This window comes from Chaetodon auriga, chromosome 18, assembly GCF_051107435.1.
Source record: "Chaetodon auriga isolate fChaAug3 chromosome 18, fChaAug3.hap1, whole genome shotgun sequence".
Lineage (NCBI taxonomy): Eukaryota > Metazoa > Chordata > Actinopteri > Chaetodontiformes > Chaetodontidae > Chaetodon > Chaetodon auriga.
Genome location: NC_135091.1, coordinates 17,586,820 through 17,602,153, shown reverse-complemented (window position 1 = coordinate 17,602,153; position 15,334 = coordinate 17,586,820). Strand labels below are relative to the sequence as shown.

At 44.5% G+C, this 15,334-nt stretch overlaps 1 protein-coding gene across 12 annotated transcripts in view; it reads left to right on the top strand.

Annotated features, from left to right (window-relative positions):
- cdc42bpab (CDC42 binding protein kinase alpha (DMPK-like) b) overlaps positions 1 to 15,334 on the top strand; it is a 69,919-nt gene that overhangs the window by 50,865 nt on the left and 3,720 nt on the right. For 2 of the 12 annotated variants that reach the window (XM_076757073.1, XM_076757072.1), the window contains 26 exons: positions 911 to 1,016; positions 3,220 to 3,344; positions 4,086 to 4,191; positions 4,523 to 4,671; positions 4,783 to 4,874; positions 5,188 to 5,264; positions 5,509 to 5,556; positions 6,794 to 6,832; positions 7,543 to 7,662; positions 8,186 to 8,269; positions 8,386 to 8,491; positions 8,629 to 8,765; positions 9,040 to 9,179; positions 9,460 to 9,541; positions 9,644 to 9,863; positions 10,217 to 10,279; positions 10,793 to 11,046; positions 11,160 to 11,284; positions 11,437 to 11,651; positions 11,819 to 11,916; positions 12,164 to 12,248; positions 12,620 to 12,743; positions 12,998 to 13,115; positions 13,651 to 13,768; positions 13,886 to 14,043; positions 15,247 to 15,321. In XM_076757073.1, coding sequence (XP_076613188.1) covers positions 911 to 1,016; positions 3,220 to 3,344; positions 4,086 to 4,191; positions 4,523 to 4,671; positions 4,783 to 4,874; positions 5,188 to 5,264; positions 5,509 to 5,556; positions 6,794 to 6,832; positions 7,543 to 7,662; positions 8,186 to 8,269; positions 8,386 to 8,491; positions 8,629 to 8,765; positions 9,040 to 9,179; positions 9,460 to 9,541; positions 9,644 to 9,863; positions 10,217 to 10,279; positions 10,793 to 11,046; positions 11,160 to 11,284; positions 11,437 to 11,651; positions 11,819 to 11,916; positions 12,164 to 12,248; positions 12,620 to 12,743; positions 12,998 to 13,115; positions 13,651 to 13,768; positions 13,886 to 14,043; positions 15,247 to 15,321 — 3,064 coding nt within the window. The remainder of the gene's footprint in view (positions 1 to 910; positions 1,017 to 3,219; positions 3,345 to 4,085; positions 4,192 to 4,522; positions 4,672 to 4,782; positions 4,875 to 5,187; positions 5,265 to 5,508; positions 5,557 to 6,793; positions 6,833 to 7,542; positions 7,663 to 8,185; positions 8,270 to 8,385; positions 8,492 to 8,628; positions 8,766 to 9,039; positions 9,180 to 9,459; positions 9,542 to 9,643; positions 9,864 to 10,216; positions 10,280 to 10,792; positions 11,047 to 11,159; positions 11,285 to 11,436; positions 11,652 to 11,818; positions 11,917 to 12,163; positions 12,249 to 12,619; positions 12,744 to 12,997; positions 13,116 to 13,650; positions 13,769 to 13,885; positions 14,044 to 15,246; positions 15,322 to 15,334) is intronic. The other 10 variants (XM_076757076.1, XM_076757075.1, XM_076757083.1 and 7 more) reach the window with 7 other exon arrangements.

Genomic DNA, 15,334 nt, shown 5'->3' with positions numbered 1-15,334 from the left:
CTCACTTATGTTCACTTAATTTAAGGCTTATTATTGAATTGAAATAACACGGCAACTTAGAAAACTCGCTTATTGTAAGATAAAATGGCAAAACTGGACTTTCTTACATCCCGCTGCAGTTTTGAATGGCAAAGAGAGCGTGAAAATGGTTGAATTAGTAAAAAACAAAACAAAAAAATTCTCTCAATGTGCCAACTCGGATATTAAATACCAAGAAAGGAAAGAAGTCATTTATTTTTCTTGTACAGATCCCCGGGTAGGCACTCAGGGGCACCTGATCCCACTTTGAGAACCACCGGTTTAATCGAATTTTAATAAATCTTGTTTTTGAGGCGAAAGCTTTGGAGCTTTGTTATTGTACCCTGTAGCCTAACCTTCCTGCCTGGTGTTACTCACATGTTATTCTCACTGCTTTCTAATTCATTTTTAAACACACCGCTGTATCAGATTCTAACTGCATTAATGTGTTTTGGCTGAATAATGTGTACCTGGTCTTAGTACCAAGCCTTTGATTCAGGTTTGGAGGAAATGTGTGGAATCTAAGGCCCACACAGGAACAAAGGTGGGAGGATAGATGAGGCATTCTGAGGGAGTTTGGCCATGACATCGGCCAACATTTGATTGTATTTTCAATCTGCTTATACTCACTTTGTCACTGCATTAGATTACAGTACCTTTAAGTGACTGATCAGAGACCAGCACTGCAGTTCAGGAGGCTGGAAGGTAGAAACCCGTTCCACAAAAGCCAAATCTCTGCGTTCAGTCCTGTTTTTCAAAGATTGAGTTAGGATCCATGTTACAATGACAAAGAGTCGAGATTGGATTTGCACCTGTGAATTTTGGTTGGGGAAGTTTATACAATGTCACAGGTTTAACAGTGTGTGTGTGTGTGTGTGTGTTTTTCCTCTAGCCAAAGTGAGCGTGAGGAGTTTGAGGCCGACTACAAGGAGAAGTATGAGAGGGAGAGAGTCCTGCTTACTGAAGAAAATAAGAAGCTGTCCAGTGAACTGGACAAGGTAAAACGTTTGTTCAGAGATTCACAAAATATAACAAAATCAGTGTTTTTCTGTCTTGCTTTTTAGTGGTCTGTTTCTCTCTCTAAATCACACACATACATACACGCCAAAAAAAAAAAAAAAAAAATTCCCTAACCCCAGGTAACCCCGCTCAGCCGGCCCAAACTCTGTCATCACATTCCTCCCTCCACCCCCTCTCTCCCAGCTACGCCAAAGAAATCACTGTTCAATATCCCCCATAAAAACACCTTGTAGCCTCCTACACAGTCAATTGGAGTTGATCTCTGGATTATGCTCTGTTGACTTTGGAAATAGCTCTTGGAAGTTCAAAAAAGTCTCCAATTTAAACAATGTCTTAGAAGTAGAAGGCATTTTGACATATGGAATAAAACGTCTGAGTGTTGGTTTTAAAGTCTGCAACTGATAAAAAATATCTTGATGAACTAGAGAGAACATAGATGTGGGTGCCGCTGGAATGACTGCACGTCACTGGAGTTATTTAATGTATTTTTCTGTTATTTCACATACTGAAAAGTCGTGTTTTTAGAAACGGAAGCGCTCAGGACGGATTAGATCTGTCTGTCTGTGTGCTGATCTTTGCACAAAATGACTCTAGAACTCATTTGGAGTGTGTGAAAATATTATTGTTTGACTAGCCTCATCTTTCAAAGGAGGCACCGACTTTCAACACCGCTCGCTTAATAACGAAGTCGAACCGCTCCATCTGCAACTGTATGTCTTTTTGTGTTTGTTTTCAGCAAAGTTTCATATTCACTGCTGTCAAGGTCAAACTGGTGATGAGTGTGGAGTTTTAATGCAGTGCTTCAGCCATGTGAAACTTGTCCACTGGCATTTTGAATTCAATTCAGGTTCACTTAACCCTCTTAATTCCACAAACTTGCCGAAAATCGCTCTTTTTATCTCAATAAATGCCACCTCATGAGGAGGTATGTGTTCACATGCTGTGTGATCAGTAGCAGAACTGACGCCCCAAAATGAGGCTACATGTTCCGCTCCATATGCAGGCATTTTTTTATGCAGAAAAATGTCACCCAACAGCAAAAAAAAAGAAGCATTTCACAGCATGGAGCTTTAAATCCTACGGTTGACAAGAAGCAGACGAAAACATAACAAATTCAGCTGTATCAGTTTTCAAATCTGGGGACCTGATAAAATTGAATGGCATTTACTGAACTGTAATAGAAAATACTAGCTAGCTAGACTAGCTTTTGCATTTATTATGTCAGTGAATACTTCCAAAAAGTCAAGAGACACTTGATTTATTGTGCAAGAGCTGTTTCCGTTGTGAAAGTGTCAGCAGATACAAATCAAACCCTCCTTAAGCCATATTTGTATTTAAAGCCATATTGTACAATTTGTTTCTGGTGAGGTGTGGTGTCTGCATCCCAGAGTGCTGTTAAACCAAAATTAATATGTATATGGGCTGATTTCATCACTACAGCTCATTACAAAATAAAGCACATGTCATTTAGTTATAAAAACATGCTGAATTTCATCCCGTGTTTACTTCTATTTCAGTGCCTCGAAGCCTTTTCCACAGCTCTGACATTACTTTATGACCTCGACTGCCCTCACAGATACCCCAAACATTGGTTGGCAGCCGCCTCCAGGATTGGAAAAGCAATTGCAAAACAATATTAAATTACTGTCTTAGCTTGCACATTACATCACAGTCTTGTCAGTTGCAAGACACCAAAAATGTGGCCACAATGTGAGGTATTTAAGCAAACAATAGGGCAGCTTGAGACTTGTAATGATGTCACCATGGGTACGTCTTTAGCCACAACTCTCATGTTAAAGAACTCAGGAAAACTTTTTGACATTAATCCCCCCCCTCTCTCTGTATAGGTGTGTGTATGTGAATCCACACAGTTCCTTAGCAGCAATGTATTTGAGGGGAATCATAAAATCCATCATAATCTCCAACAAAACAATGATTCATTCTACACATTGAGCCCGTCGTCACGTTCAAGGCTGAGCACCTTTACTTGTAGCTACGCAGCAACTGCTAGACTCATTAGAGCGCTAAGTTTTTCTAATGTAATGTCCATGTCAGTGTCTACATGACATGACATGAATCCATATACCAGGTGTCTTACTACCTAATGACAACTTCACGACTCGATGATGTTTAATATGATCCGTCTCCTCTGCTCGTGTGTGCATGTGCTCTTCTCCTCAGCTGAGCAGCATGTTCGAGAAGTTGAGCAGCTCCAACAGGCAGCTGGAGGACGAGATGAGGGAGCTAGCAGACAAAAAGGAGAGTGTGGCTCACTGGGAGGCCCAGATCACAGAAATCATCCAATGGTGAGACACACAAACACACACATACACACACACACACAGCTTTCTCAAATGTCCTCAATACTTGCTGAGGCGTATACTTTCCCACTGATTCTTTAGCACAAACTGAGAGACAGCTATATTCAGTCTCAGAGCAGACACACACACACACACACACTCCCATGTTGTCTAGGAGTGTATTGGGTTCCTCCATGCAGTATAACTGCAGCATTTCTCGCATGCCGCTGAAGATCTGCGAGCTACTTGACCCTCCCTTCGGCTCAGATCACTTCCCATTGCAGCTGACACCTCGCCAGCTGCTCGGCTTCCCTCTGTTGGACGAGCCTCACAGTCCTCACATTGCACACATACCACACACATGCACACGATACATCCATCCAGACGCAGAAACACACAAACACCAGTGCACACACTCACATTCCAAACATGCACATACAAATGTTCAGTCTGGAATGCATTTTTAGAGGAATTTAGTGATCTGTGTTGCCCTCTGGTGGAGGTATTGTGCTACTGCAGTGGACAAATTGGAAAATAGGATCCCTCAGTGGGTGAAATACTTTAAGTGGTCCTCTAATCATTACCTTTTTTTTTTTTTAATTATTTCAAATAATTCTGCTTTAAAAACTTTTTTTATAACTGTCTTAATAGGCCTTTAGTATTTATGGTTGTGGGCGAATGTAGGCTGTGGAATGTGTTTGCATGTGCAGTCGTGCAGAAATGTGTACTTGTGTGTGTTTGCTGCAGGGTGAGTGATGAGAAGGATGCTCGGGGTTACCTGCAGGCTCTGGCCACTAAGATGACAGAAGAGCTGGAGGGACTGAGAAACACCAGCCTGGGAGCGAGAGCCACGGTGACACACACGCACACACACACACACACACACACACACACTCACACAAACAAACACTGTTACCAACCACCCTAGAGTCAAATAAAATTCCTCTGTGTTATTGTTATGCAAGCACAAGTGACTGTGAGCTATGGAATGAATCAAATTGACGTGCATAAGTCTTATTTTCCTAAGATGATTAATGAATGTTATGAAAGGTCTTATTTGGCATTCATTTACATTAAAGTTATCCTGGCTTATTAACAGTTGTCGATCAGCACTAACATGCTTTCCGGGAACTCCGTCTGTCACTGTTTTTCATTTACTAACTTTTTTCCCCTCTCTGTTTCAGGACATGCCATGGAAGATGCGACGCTTCGCCAAGCTGGACATGTCAGCCCGTTTGGAGCTGCAGTCGGCCTTGGACGCTGAGATCAGAGCCAAGCAGAGCATCCAGGATGAACTGAACAAGGTCAAGGCCAACAGCATCGCCACAGACTGGTACGGGCACTTCACAACAGCAGTTAAAGAAGTTACTTTATTATCTAATTTAACAAATTCTGAACAAACCTCTGGATAACATTTGATGCAACATTGTCTCTGATCCACCAGTAAACTGCAGGATGTGGAAAGTAAAAACCAGGACCTCCTGGCTGAGATCGACAGGCTGAAGAAAGAGGCCGAGGAGCTGCGGCTACGAAGAGGTCGACATTTTTACCATTGCCATTAACAGTACACTGCGTGCTGACGTTGCACACTGAAACGTCTTGTGAGAGATTAGCACTATGAAAGAGGGATAATTACAGCCAGGGAAACAAATTAGAAGGTATTGCGTCAGCGGCCATATTTGAGAAATAAAGCCATGTGCTGTGTACATGAAAATGTATTGTTTCTGAGGTCAAATGGAACACCCCCCAGTTCTTAAACAGTCCTGTGACTCACTTTGTTTAAGTCACCCTTTGATGTTTTAATATCTCATACTTAACCACAGTTGTGTTATTTGTGCTGTGTCTGTAGGTGTCAAGCACCAGGATTCCCAGAATTCCTTCTTGGCTTTTCTCAACGCCCCCACCTCAGCGCTTGACCAGTTTGATGTAAGTATTCAAGAGTAAAAAAAAAAACCTTACATGGGTCTATTTGAATGTAGCTGATATGAGCAACCACGTATAAGATTTACAATCTATGATCATGATCAACATGGACGTCTTAAATCTCTTATATCTGCAGTTCACTGACTTATATCTGTGCTTTTTGTCATGCTTTTTTTTTGTTCACATGAATTTTTATTTTCATTTTATCTTTTTGGTTGTTTCCTTGCTTCATTCTCTGGTACATCAGGACTCTTATTCCTCATCTTCATCTTCTTTAATTGAGTTTTGGGAAGACGTAAGTTTGTCTTGGTTAGGCGGGGGTCCATGTGTGTTTGTAACAGTAGCTGTATGCTGTAGGACTCTGAACATTTTCCTAGCTGAGACAGACAGTGCAGATCTGTGTACATTGCACCTGTGAGTTTGTGCCTGTGCATCAGCGTAACTGTGAAGAAGAGCGGAACCACTGCAAAAAATGTCAGTCCTGTCAGTTAAAATGGTGTAAATTTAATTTTTCTTGAAAGAAATGGAAAAATAAATGGAGTAAGATAAATGATTTGCTTCTAGTGCATGTCCTGTACTTGTTAAGACTGATATTTTTGCAGTGTGCTGCCCTTTTATTCAGTTGCTTGCTAGTCCTTGTAGGCTAGTGGGTTATTTAAATAGCTCTACTGTAGCTTTCTAGCACTAGAACTTGAGTTGAACAGAACTGCAAAGTACTCAATACATTTTTTATAAATCCTTCATATACTCCATCTCTCATTTAGCTGTTTTGTTTGTTTTTTTCTTTTGATTTTGGTTTGTTTTTTCCCAGAAAGAGAACTTAAATCATCACTGTGCTCCATACTGACTTTCCCAGCTGCTCCCTTCCCATCACTATGTGGATTTTTTTTTCCATTTGCAAACATACAACCTCTTTATCCTCTGTCCTCAATTCAACCCTCGTGGACATACAGTCATCTAATGCAGTGATTCCCAACCGGGGGTACTGGTGGAATGTATGCAGTTAAAGCTGTGACTTGATTAAAGAAGTACATCCACATATATATGTTACAGAGATAAACAGCCAAATAGGATTTCAAATTAGTGCCACCTTCAGGAAATTTACAATAACAAGTAAGCTGCTCATCAGCCTGAATCTGGTGTAACAGGTGTTGCAGTTGAGTGTGTGTGAAAAGTAGTTAGCTAAGTAGGCAGAGAAGTTGACATAATTAGCTAAAAGTAAAGGATAAACAGCTATTAGCTGAAAACGTTTATGTCATTAGCAGTGTTAAGTCACATCCAGTTTCTAATCCATATATAAGAACATGATTGGTGACGATACCTTGGCTCAGCTGATGTTTGATGTGGGGTAACCCTACATCAAACAAGAACAGGTTGGGAACTGCTGGTCTCATGTAATACTCGCTCATATTACCATTTCATGTTTCTCCCTCAGTCTGTTTAAATGTGTGTTTTCAGCTCTGTTAGACAGCCTTTCTGATACTCACTCATCTCTGTGTCTCTGCCACTCTCTGCCTCTCCTGCCACTGAAGCGCTCGCCATCCGTTGGCCCAGCTAGCAAAGGCAGACGTGTAAGCACCATCACTGCGCTCTGTGATCTCATTGAGCCTTTCTAAATGTGCTGTCCTCGTCACGTCGATGTTTCATCTGTGTGTGCCCTTCCTGCGGATGTTTACTGTGGCTGTCAGATTGCATGGCAGGACTTCTGAAAACTGTTGTGTTGTCAAAGGCATTAATGTGTTGGATTTCTCATGTTTTATTGACATGGGGTGTTGCTACGTGTTGTGGCTGTGTTTATTGTTTCCTGTTTGTTTGTTTTTTTTTTTACTCTTCAGTGCAGCTTTGTGAATGGCCGTGCATGGTGTATGGTGTACGCTTGTGGTGTCTCAAATTAGCATGGTCACTGGGCTGTGATGTGTTCCCATGTGTTATATGTGGGTTGCAGTAAAGTTGTGGTCAGCTCTCTTCTATAGCTTTGAAAGTCCAATGGATGTTACCACAATATCTGTTTATCCTGTTTTCCATTTGTATATTATGGCACCCGCCCTTTTCTCTAAGCATGGATGCTGCATATTGTTTTCTGGTTTGTTTTGTTAACTAACTCTCTCCCTCTCCTTCCCTTCCTCCTCTCATCTTCCTCTGTCCATCTGCCACCTTATTCCTCCCCATATCTCATCCTCTTTCCTTCCCCTCATCCTCTTCTCCTTTACTTGCATCTCGTTGTTTTTGTCCTTCTTTTCTCACCTGTCTCCGCTCCTCCATCCTTTCTCTCTCTCCTCAGGTGGACTCTATGGATAACTTCACCCCCTCCAACACTCCATCACGGGAAGATGACCCTAAGTCCCACCTCAAGTCCCGCTCACGTTCACCCTCCATGGCTAGTGATATGGAGCCCATAGAGGTCAGACCACCCCTTAGTCTGGGAAAGAAATGCATGTGTTCTTGTATAGAGGCTGGTATCCTGCCCGCAAGGTTTTGTTCCCTCGTGAAGTACAGTGTCAGAATCTGGTGGTTGGATGGTATTTCCCATTGCGTGTCACCAGTTAGAAAGCCTCTCTCTAAATATGGCATCTGTAAATGTTTCTCATACCAATGCAGCTGACAATGTTCAATGAAGATTCAGCAGTTACTCAGAGCAACTCAAAATACTGATCTTGTCAAATAGGTCAGCCATTGTGAGTTTCAAGTAACTCAGTTATGGAGAAAAGCAAGAAGTATAACTAAAAGAAGGAGAACATTGAGGCTCAGCAGTAGATTCAAATCTAAATTCTATCAATTTATTGCCACCTGTAGCTTCGTCACCTCCATTGTTACTTCTGACCTTGTTCCAGGCTTTTTCTTTTTTTCATGTCCCTCATTCAAAACCACAACCAAGATCCAGCGATGTATCTCACTGCTCGACGTTTGTGTGTTCTGTCATACAGTTGATAGACCATCCTCCCCGTACAGTCCAGACCCCCACCATGCGCTCAGGAGGGTATGGCAGTATTGGGCGCTCCTCACCTAAGGTTAGAGGTTTTTCTGGAGGATGGCACTTCATTGTTGGACAGCCCTGCCACAGTTATGTTAATTCGCACTGATTATGTCTCTTATGTATTCTTGCTTGTTCATTTATTCTCCGCAGTCCAAAGCACATCAGTTTGTGGTGAAGACCTTCACCACACCCACTAAGTGCAACCGGTGCACTTCCCTCATGGTGGGGCTCATACGTCAAGGTTGTACCTGTGAAGGTAAGTACAGGACGTGTAGAAGGTGAAGGAAAATACATTAGATTGAGTCTGCCTTTCCAAGGATTTTTAAGTCTGGTACTTGACGAGTCAAACCTCTCATTTGTCTGCATCTTGTCCCTGTCTGTCTCCTTGTCCAGTGTGTAACTTCTCCTGCCATGTAACCTGTGCGGACAAGGCTCCAGCTGTGTGTCCTGTACCCCAGGACCAGACCAAGGGCCCGCTGGGTATCGACCCTCAGAGGGGGATTGGTACTGTGTATGAAGGGCACGTCAGGGTGAGTGAGACTGACAGAGACTTCAGTTGTCTATGTTGAATTGAAGTCAGTTGGTGATCGGAGACCTTGAGACAAGGTTTCTCAGTTGTTTACTTCACCTGAAGCCAAATAGACTTTGGCTTTCACTGTCCCTGCTTTCTTTTTGAAACTGCACAGAGGTAAACATGAAATATAGCTTTCAGTGGACACATGGATCTGAGGCAAAATTAATTTTTATATAGGTTTATATAGCTCCAAATTGGAGCTACCACTAAACCATGTTTTCATGCTCTAGGTGCCCAAACCGACAGGAGTGAAGAAGGGTTGGCAAAGGGCGATGGCTGTGGTGTGTGACTTCAAACTGTTCCTCTACGAACTGGGAGAAGGAAAAGCCACACAACCAAGTGTAGTAGTCAGCCAAGTCATAGATATGAGGTAAGAGTATAATTTAAAAGAATATATTTCCATTTCATATCAGCATCCTGGCTGTTCAGCTGCATCTTCAGCCTGAGGTAGTTTACTGTGTGCTGCAAACAAACAGTACAGCAAGGAAACGTATTGAAGATACCAGATACTAAATTAATGTGCACATTATTTTTTTGATTTGTTGATCAATCATGTAGTCTTTGAAATGCTTAAAAAAATACTTAAAAATGGGAGTCACAATTTTGCTGAGGCTTCATGTCTCACCTTTGATCTCAATCGTGTCATACAGGGATGAAGAGTTTTCAGTCAGTTCTGTCCTGGCCTCTGATGTTATCCACGCCAGCCGCAAAGATATCCCCTGTATATTCAGAGTAAGTCCTTTTGATTGTCTGCAACCAAGCAGCATAAACACCGCTAGATACCAAATTGCTGTTCAACACCTCATGTAACTCCCGTCCCTCTTCTCTCCTCAGGTGACAGCGTCCCAGCTCTCCCCCTCCAGCAGCCACAAGCCCTCCATCCTGATCCTGGCCGACAGCGATCAGGAGAGGAACAAATGGGTGGGGCTCCTCAACGAGCTCCACCGCATCCTCAAGAAGAACAAGCTCAAGGAGCGCTTTGTCTACGTCCCCAAGGAGGCCTACGACAGCACCCTGCCGCTCATCAAGACGACACAGTCTGCTGCTATCATAGGTGGGCCCTCAACACTCACATCGCTGCTTAAAAAACAGATTAGCTCGACAAAGAGAGTCTGCGGGATGACCAGAGGTACCACAGGAAGCAATTAGAATGTGTCACTGCTGATCAAGATCCCACATTATCTATAAAAGAATGGTTCCTTGTTTATGTATTTGCAGAGTAGTTGTTCAGATGGAGCCGCTTTTACAGATTGCTAATTAGCTGAGAGAAACTGTCTGAGTCCAGCAGTTTTCATCATGTTATGAAAATAGAAACTAGCCGATTAGAACAGTTTCTACACAGAAGCCCTTTTTGTGTCCCTTACTGGCTCTGAAATGGCCTTCCCACTTCATTTGCTCTGCCCTCAGATCACGAGCGCGTCGCCCTGGGTAACGAGGAAGGCCTTTTTGTCATCCATGTCACCAAAGATGGTAAGAGCTAGTCTGTAACATCTGTTCTGTGTCATTGTTCACTTGTTTTCATGCCACTGCGCCGGTGGCAGCCGTGGATGGAGGCATTATGTTTTTGGGTTGTCTAACCATCTGTCCGTCCCACTGTGCTGAAACTGATATCTCAGGAACGCCGTGAGGGAATTCCTTCAGATTTGGCCCAAATGTTCAGTTTGACTCAAGGATGACCTGATTAGAATTTGGTGGAAAGTTGTCGGTCAAGGTCTCTGTGACCAAACAAAACATTTTTCTTGCCATAACTTAGGAATTCATATGCTAACTCTGACCAAATTTCTCGCTAATGTCCCATAGGACAAAATGATGAAGTGATGGCGTCTTATATCCAAAAGGTCGTCTTCAAAGTCTTCACTACATATATTCTGAGTCTGGACAAACTGGAGAATTCTGTCCTTTCCCCTTGATGCTGTTTTGAATGTGTTAGCATTAATAGAGAGTGGATTGATGACCAGCGCGTTCCTCTTCCTCAATCCCCAGAAATAATCCGGGTGGGGGACAACAAGAAAGTGCACCACATCGACCTGATTCTCCAGGAGCAGCTGCTGGCGGTCATCTCCGGCAGGAACCGTCATGTCCGTCTCTTCCCCACGCAGGCCCTGGACGGCCGCGAGACAGACTCCTACAAGCTGGCAGAAACAAAGGGCTGCCAGACCATCGTGTCTGGACCCGTCCGCAACGGCTCGCTCACCTGCCTCTGCGTGGCCATGAAGAGACAGATCATATGCTACGAGGTAGAACCTGCTCTCCAAATGATCGTTTCTTTCAAGCTAACTGTGCTAGCTTATTTAGTTCTTTTTATCTGCTGCTGTAAAACCAGTTTCCTATTTGTCCTCGTGCACTCCAGGTGAATAAGAGTAAAGCACGTCATCGCCGGCTGCGAGAGCTGCAGGCCCCGGGGCCCGTTCAGTGGATGAGTCTGCTCAGCGAGCGTCTCTATGTAGGATATCAGTCTGGCTTCACCCGCTACAGGTACTCCACCTGTCGACTGATCTAAACACAGTGGAGATGTTCCTTTTTTGTTTTGTTACTGTTTTCATTTGTTTATTCATATTTGCTCACTCCCTGCTGAAATAAATATAAATAATGTATAACTATATTTACTTCTTATTATTTCTCCACAGCGTCCATGGTGACGTGTCCCCTGTCAGCCTGCTGCACCACGAGGACCACACCCTGGCCTTCATCCCCCAGCAGGGCCTGGATGCCCTCTGCGCCGTGGAGATTTCCAGCAAGGAACTGCTGCTGTGCTTCAGCGCCATAGGAGTGTATGTGGACTCCCAGGGCCGCAGGTCACGTCAGCAGGAGCTGATGTGGCCAGCTGTTCCCAACGCTGCCTGTGAGTGCAGGAATGATTGACTTACACAGTGATAGTTAAAAGAGGGCGAACGGTCATAGTATTCACCACGAGCTTGTCAACTAAATAACTATGCCTAAAGTATTGCTTTAAGTGTTAACAGTAAAAATTGACTCAAGGAACTACAAATGCTGCTTCCTTTTGTCCAGGCTACAACGCCCCCTACCTGTCAGTGTACAGTGAGAACGCTGTCGATGTGTTTGATGTCAACACCATGGAGTGGATTCAGACCATCCCTCTCAAGAAGGTCAGTGCTGTGGTCTGTTTGACTGAAGCTTCGGCAGAAACAGACTGCCCAGTGAATCAGACAACCTGAGGTGTCTCTGGCTCCACCTGGTGGTTTAGATGAATGAATGCTATTTATTAATCACCATAGTAATCTGACTGATTCTTCTTATTGCCACCTTGCCACATCACTTCAGTGAATTTCTATGATGATCAGAAATGAGTTGTTGAAAGTGGATTGATAATAAAGTTCTCTGCTTCCCCTTCAGGTGCGACCTCTGAATGTCGACGGCTCTCTGAACCTGCTGGGACTGGAAACAGTCCGGCTTATCTACTTTAGAAACAAGATGGCCGGTAAGAATGCACGAGCGTGTCATGTGAAGCATCACAAGTCTGAAACTACTAAAATGTCAAGTCTCAGATTTAATCCATTGTGGTCTGAAGAGTGTTCTGGCAATTTTGTACTAAAAAGCACAGAGTCGTTCGTTGTCTTTCTGTGGGCTTCTATAAGGCTGTTGTATCCATCCGTTGTCATTGCAGAGCTTGAACTTTCTACGTTTTTGAACTATTTTGAAGCAGTTTGTCACCATCTGTTCTTCATATGCCGTGTAGAACAAAAGCAACTTGAGTACCAGTAGAAAGTTCGACGTGCCACTCTCAGTGAATCTGCAACACTTTGTCGCCTGTCATGTAAACACGCCTGTGCCTTTGTTGTGATCTTCCAGAGGGTGATGAGCTGGTTGTCCCGGAGACATCAGACAACAGCAGGAAGCAGATGGTGCGCAGCATGAACAACAAGCGACGCTTCTCCTTCAGGGTGCCAGAGGAGGAACGCCTTCAGCAGAGGAGGTAGTTTACCTGCAGCACGAGGCAGCACTCTGTATAGCGCTGTGCAGTTGATAACAATTTTTATTATATTTTATTATATTAAAAAAAAAACAAATAGTAAACCATTCACAGGTTGACCTTGAGTAAAACCACATTTCAGCATCATGTAACGTGTAATGTGTCTGTTCTGGCCTCTTTGTTACTCTGAGCCTTTTTGTTCCTCTGCTCATCTCGTGTGTGTGTGTGTGTGTGTGTGTGTATGTTTGTGCTTCCAGAGAGATGCTGCGAGATCCAGAGATGAGGAACAAGCTGATCTCCAACCCCACCAACTTCAACCATGTAGCCCACATGGGACCGGGAGACGGTATCCAGATCCTTAAAGACCTGCCCATGGTACGTACAGACAGACATACTGAAAAACAGAGGCACATACACAAACATACACAAACACAAGGGGAAACACTTGGGAAAGAAACACACGTATACACACAGGACACGAAAACAAAATAGCACTGGGATTGTTTAAGATGTGTGTGTTTGTAGACCTGCTTCTCCAGAACCAGCACCCCTCCCTGCCCTTTATCCTCTGATGTAGCATGCTAACACTGGCATTTAAACAGAGACAAACTAACCTGAGAGGCTTAGCTGAATCACATAATGACCCTCCTCACCCTCATGGGTCTTTGTCCTCTAAAGTCCACTCGTCTTGCTCTCTGACCTGCTGTGTGTTTATGAAGATCGTGCATGCGTGTCTGTCTGCCCACGCCTCAGTGGCCAGTCACATAAGAGCCACGTTCATGTTCAGCTCATGAGCATGTTGTGTTTATAACTGCACCTCCTCACCCCTGTCCCCTGCACTGCACTCTGTCTCGTACGCGTGTGTGTGTGTGCGCGTGTGTGTGTCGGCCCTGTTGCGTGTTTAAACCAGAACGTCCGTGTTCAGGAGAGCCGAGCGGGCTTCAGCGGTTCAGTCAGCATCCCCTCCATCACCAAGAACCGGGCCGAGCCGGGCCGTTCCATGAGCGCCAGCAGCGGACTGGGCATACGTGAGTGACAGCAGCACATCGGCCCTCTTCACATGTGACCTGTCCTCCTGCAGGGTGAACCGTTTTCAAGTCGTTTCATGTTTCCTCCACTCACTCTCTCTCTCTCTCACTCCACAGGCTCGTCCTCACAGAATGGCAGCGCTCTGCGCAGAGAGCTGTCAGGGGGAAGCTACGGATCCAAACGGCAGACCATGACATCCCCCTCTGAGAGCTCCCTGTCCTCTGGTGGAGGCATGGACTGTGGCGATGCTCCACTGTCACAGTTTGACAGAGAGGTTAGTTCATTCATTGAATATGCAGCTTCATGTGCGGTTGACTGTCAGCATCTGGTGTAAAATACTGTATCTGTAAGAGAGGAGCGAGAGCTTGGCATGACTCACCTTAACAACTAATTTTGTCTTAATTACATACTTCTGATTCTACTAACTGTTAGTTCAAATCAGGCCACATCTGCTTGGACAGATTGTTGTATAGCCACTTAATAGATCTGATTACGGAGTTACTGTCAACCCAGCATCAGCTTTGTATGAACAAGTCCAAATGCAGATCCTGATTGTCTCCTTGCCATGCGATTGTAGAAGCTAGTTTTCAAATATTTCAAACGCCGACCACATTGTTCCCCATTCAAAGAACTCCTCCCTCTGTCCCATCTGTCACAAACATCCCAGCCTCTGGGTGCAAGCCTCTCACCTCATCCCACCTCTCTGCGCGGTTGGTTAGCTCCCTGTGATGTCAGCGCCTTGTAGTGAACGCAGTCAGCTCGCTGAAGCCTCCTCTCTCCTGGTAGAGACTGTTAATGATGCCTGCTGTGTTCTTAGCTCGGGCTTATTGTCGCCTCAAACGACAGAAAGAAACACTGTGACAGTTAGTTTTTATTATGTCCCTCTAACAGTGTGTACTCCTCCTTGAACCTGCAGTGCAGAACTTTTGTAGCAATGGGAGAAATTACACGAACACTGTTGACCAGTTTATGATGCCATAGGCTCCATCATACTCCCCTGTCACTACGGTTGCTCCCTCACCACAGATTTGAAACCTCCAGTATGCTGGCGGCTCAGTCGGCATCGTGTGAACTCATTTGGCAAAGACTTGGATGTAACAGATCTTCGTGTATGTGGAAAAGTCCCGCACTGCAGCTTTAAGACCTTACTTGACTGAGGCAGTGGTGCCCTCAACACTGGTTTTGTATAGTTTAATCAGCGTTGGTTGTGGAATTCCCTCACACAAGTAGAATGACTAGAGTCCAAGAGTAACTGCAGTACGGAACCCTCATCTACCCACCTACCCCACCCTCAAACCGCCTGCCATCCCTCCTGTGGCTCCCCATCCTCATGGCCCATAAGCCTGGACGCCGCCAGCTCCATTTTGCCCCATTCCTTGCCTCCCTTCACCCTCACCCAGCTGTGCCTCGCCCTCCCTGCCCCCACCCCAGCATGTTGTCTGTGGGCTGGGCGCTGAGTCTGAACTCTCCTCTGCAGTGGCAGGCAGTCTCACCGTCGGAGAAGACCCCCGATCTGAAAAGGGCTTTAAGGACCCTGCTTAGTAAGATGAAGGTAATGTCAACAG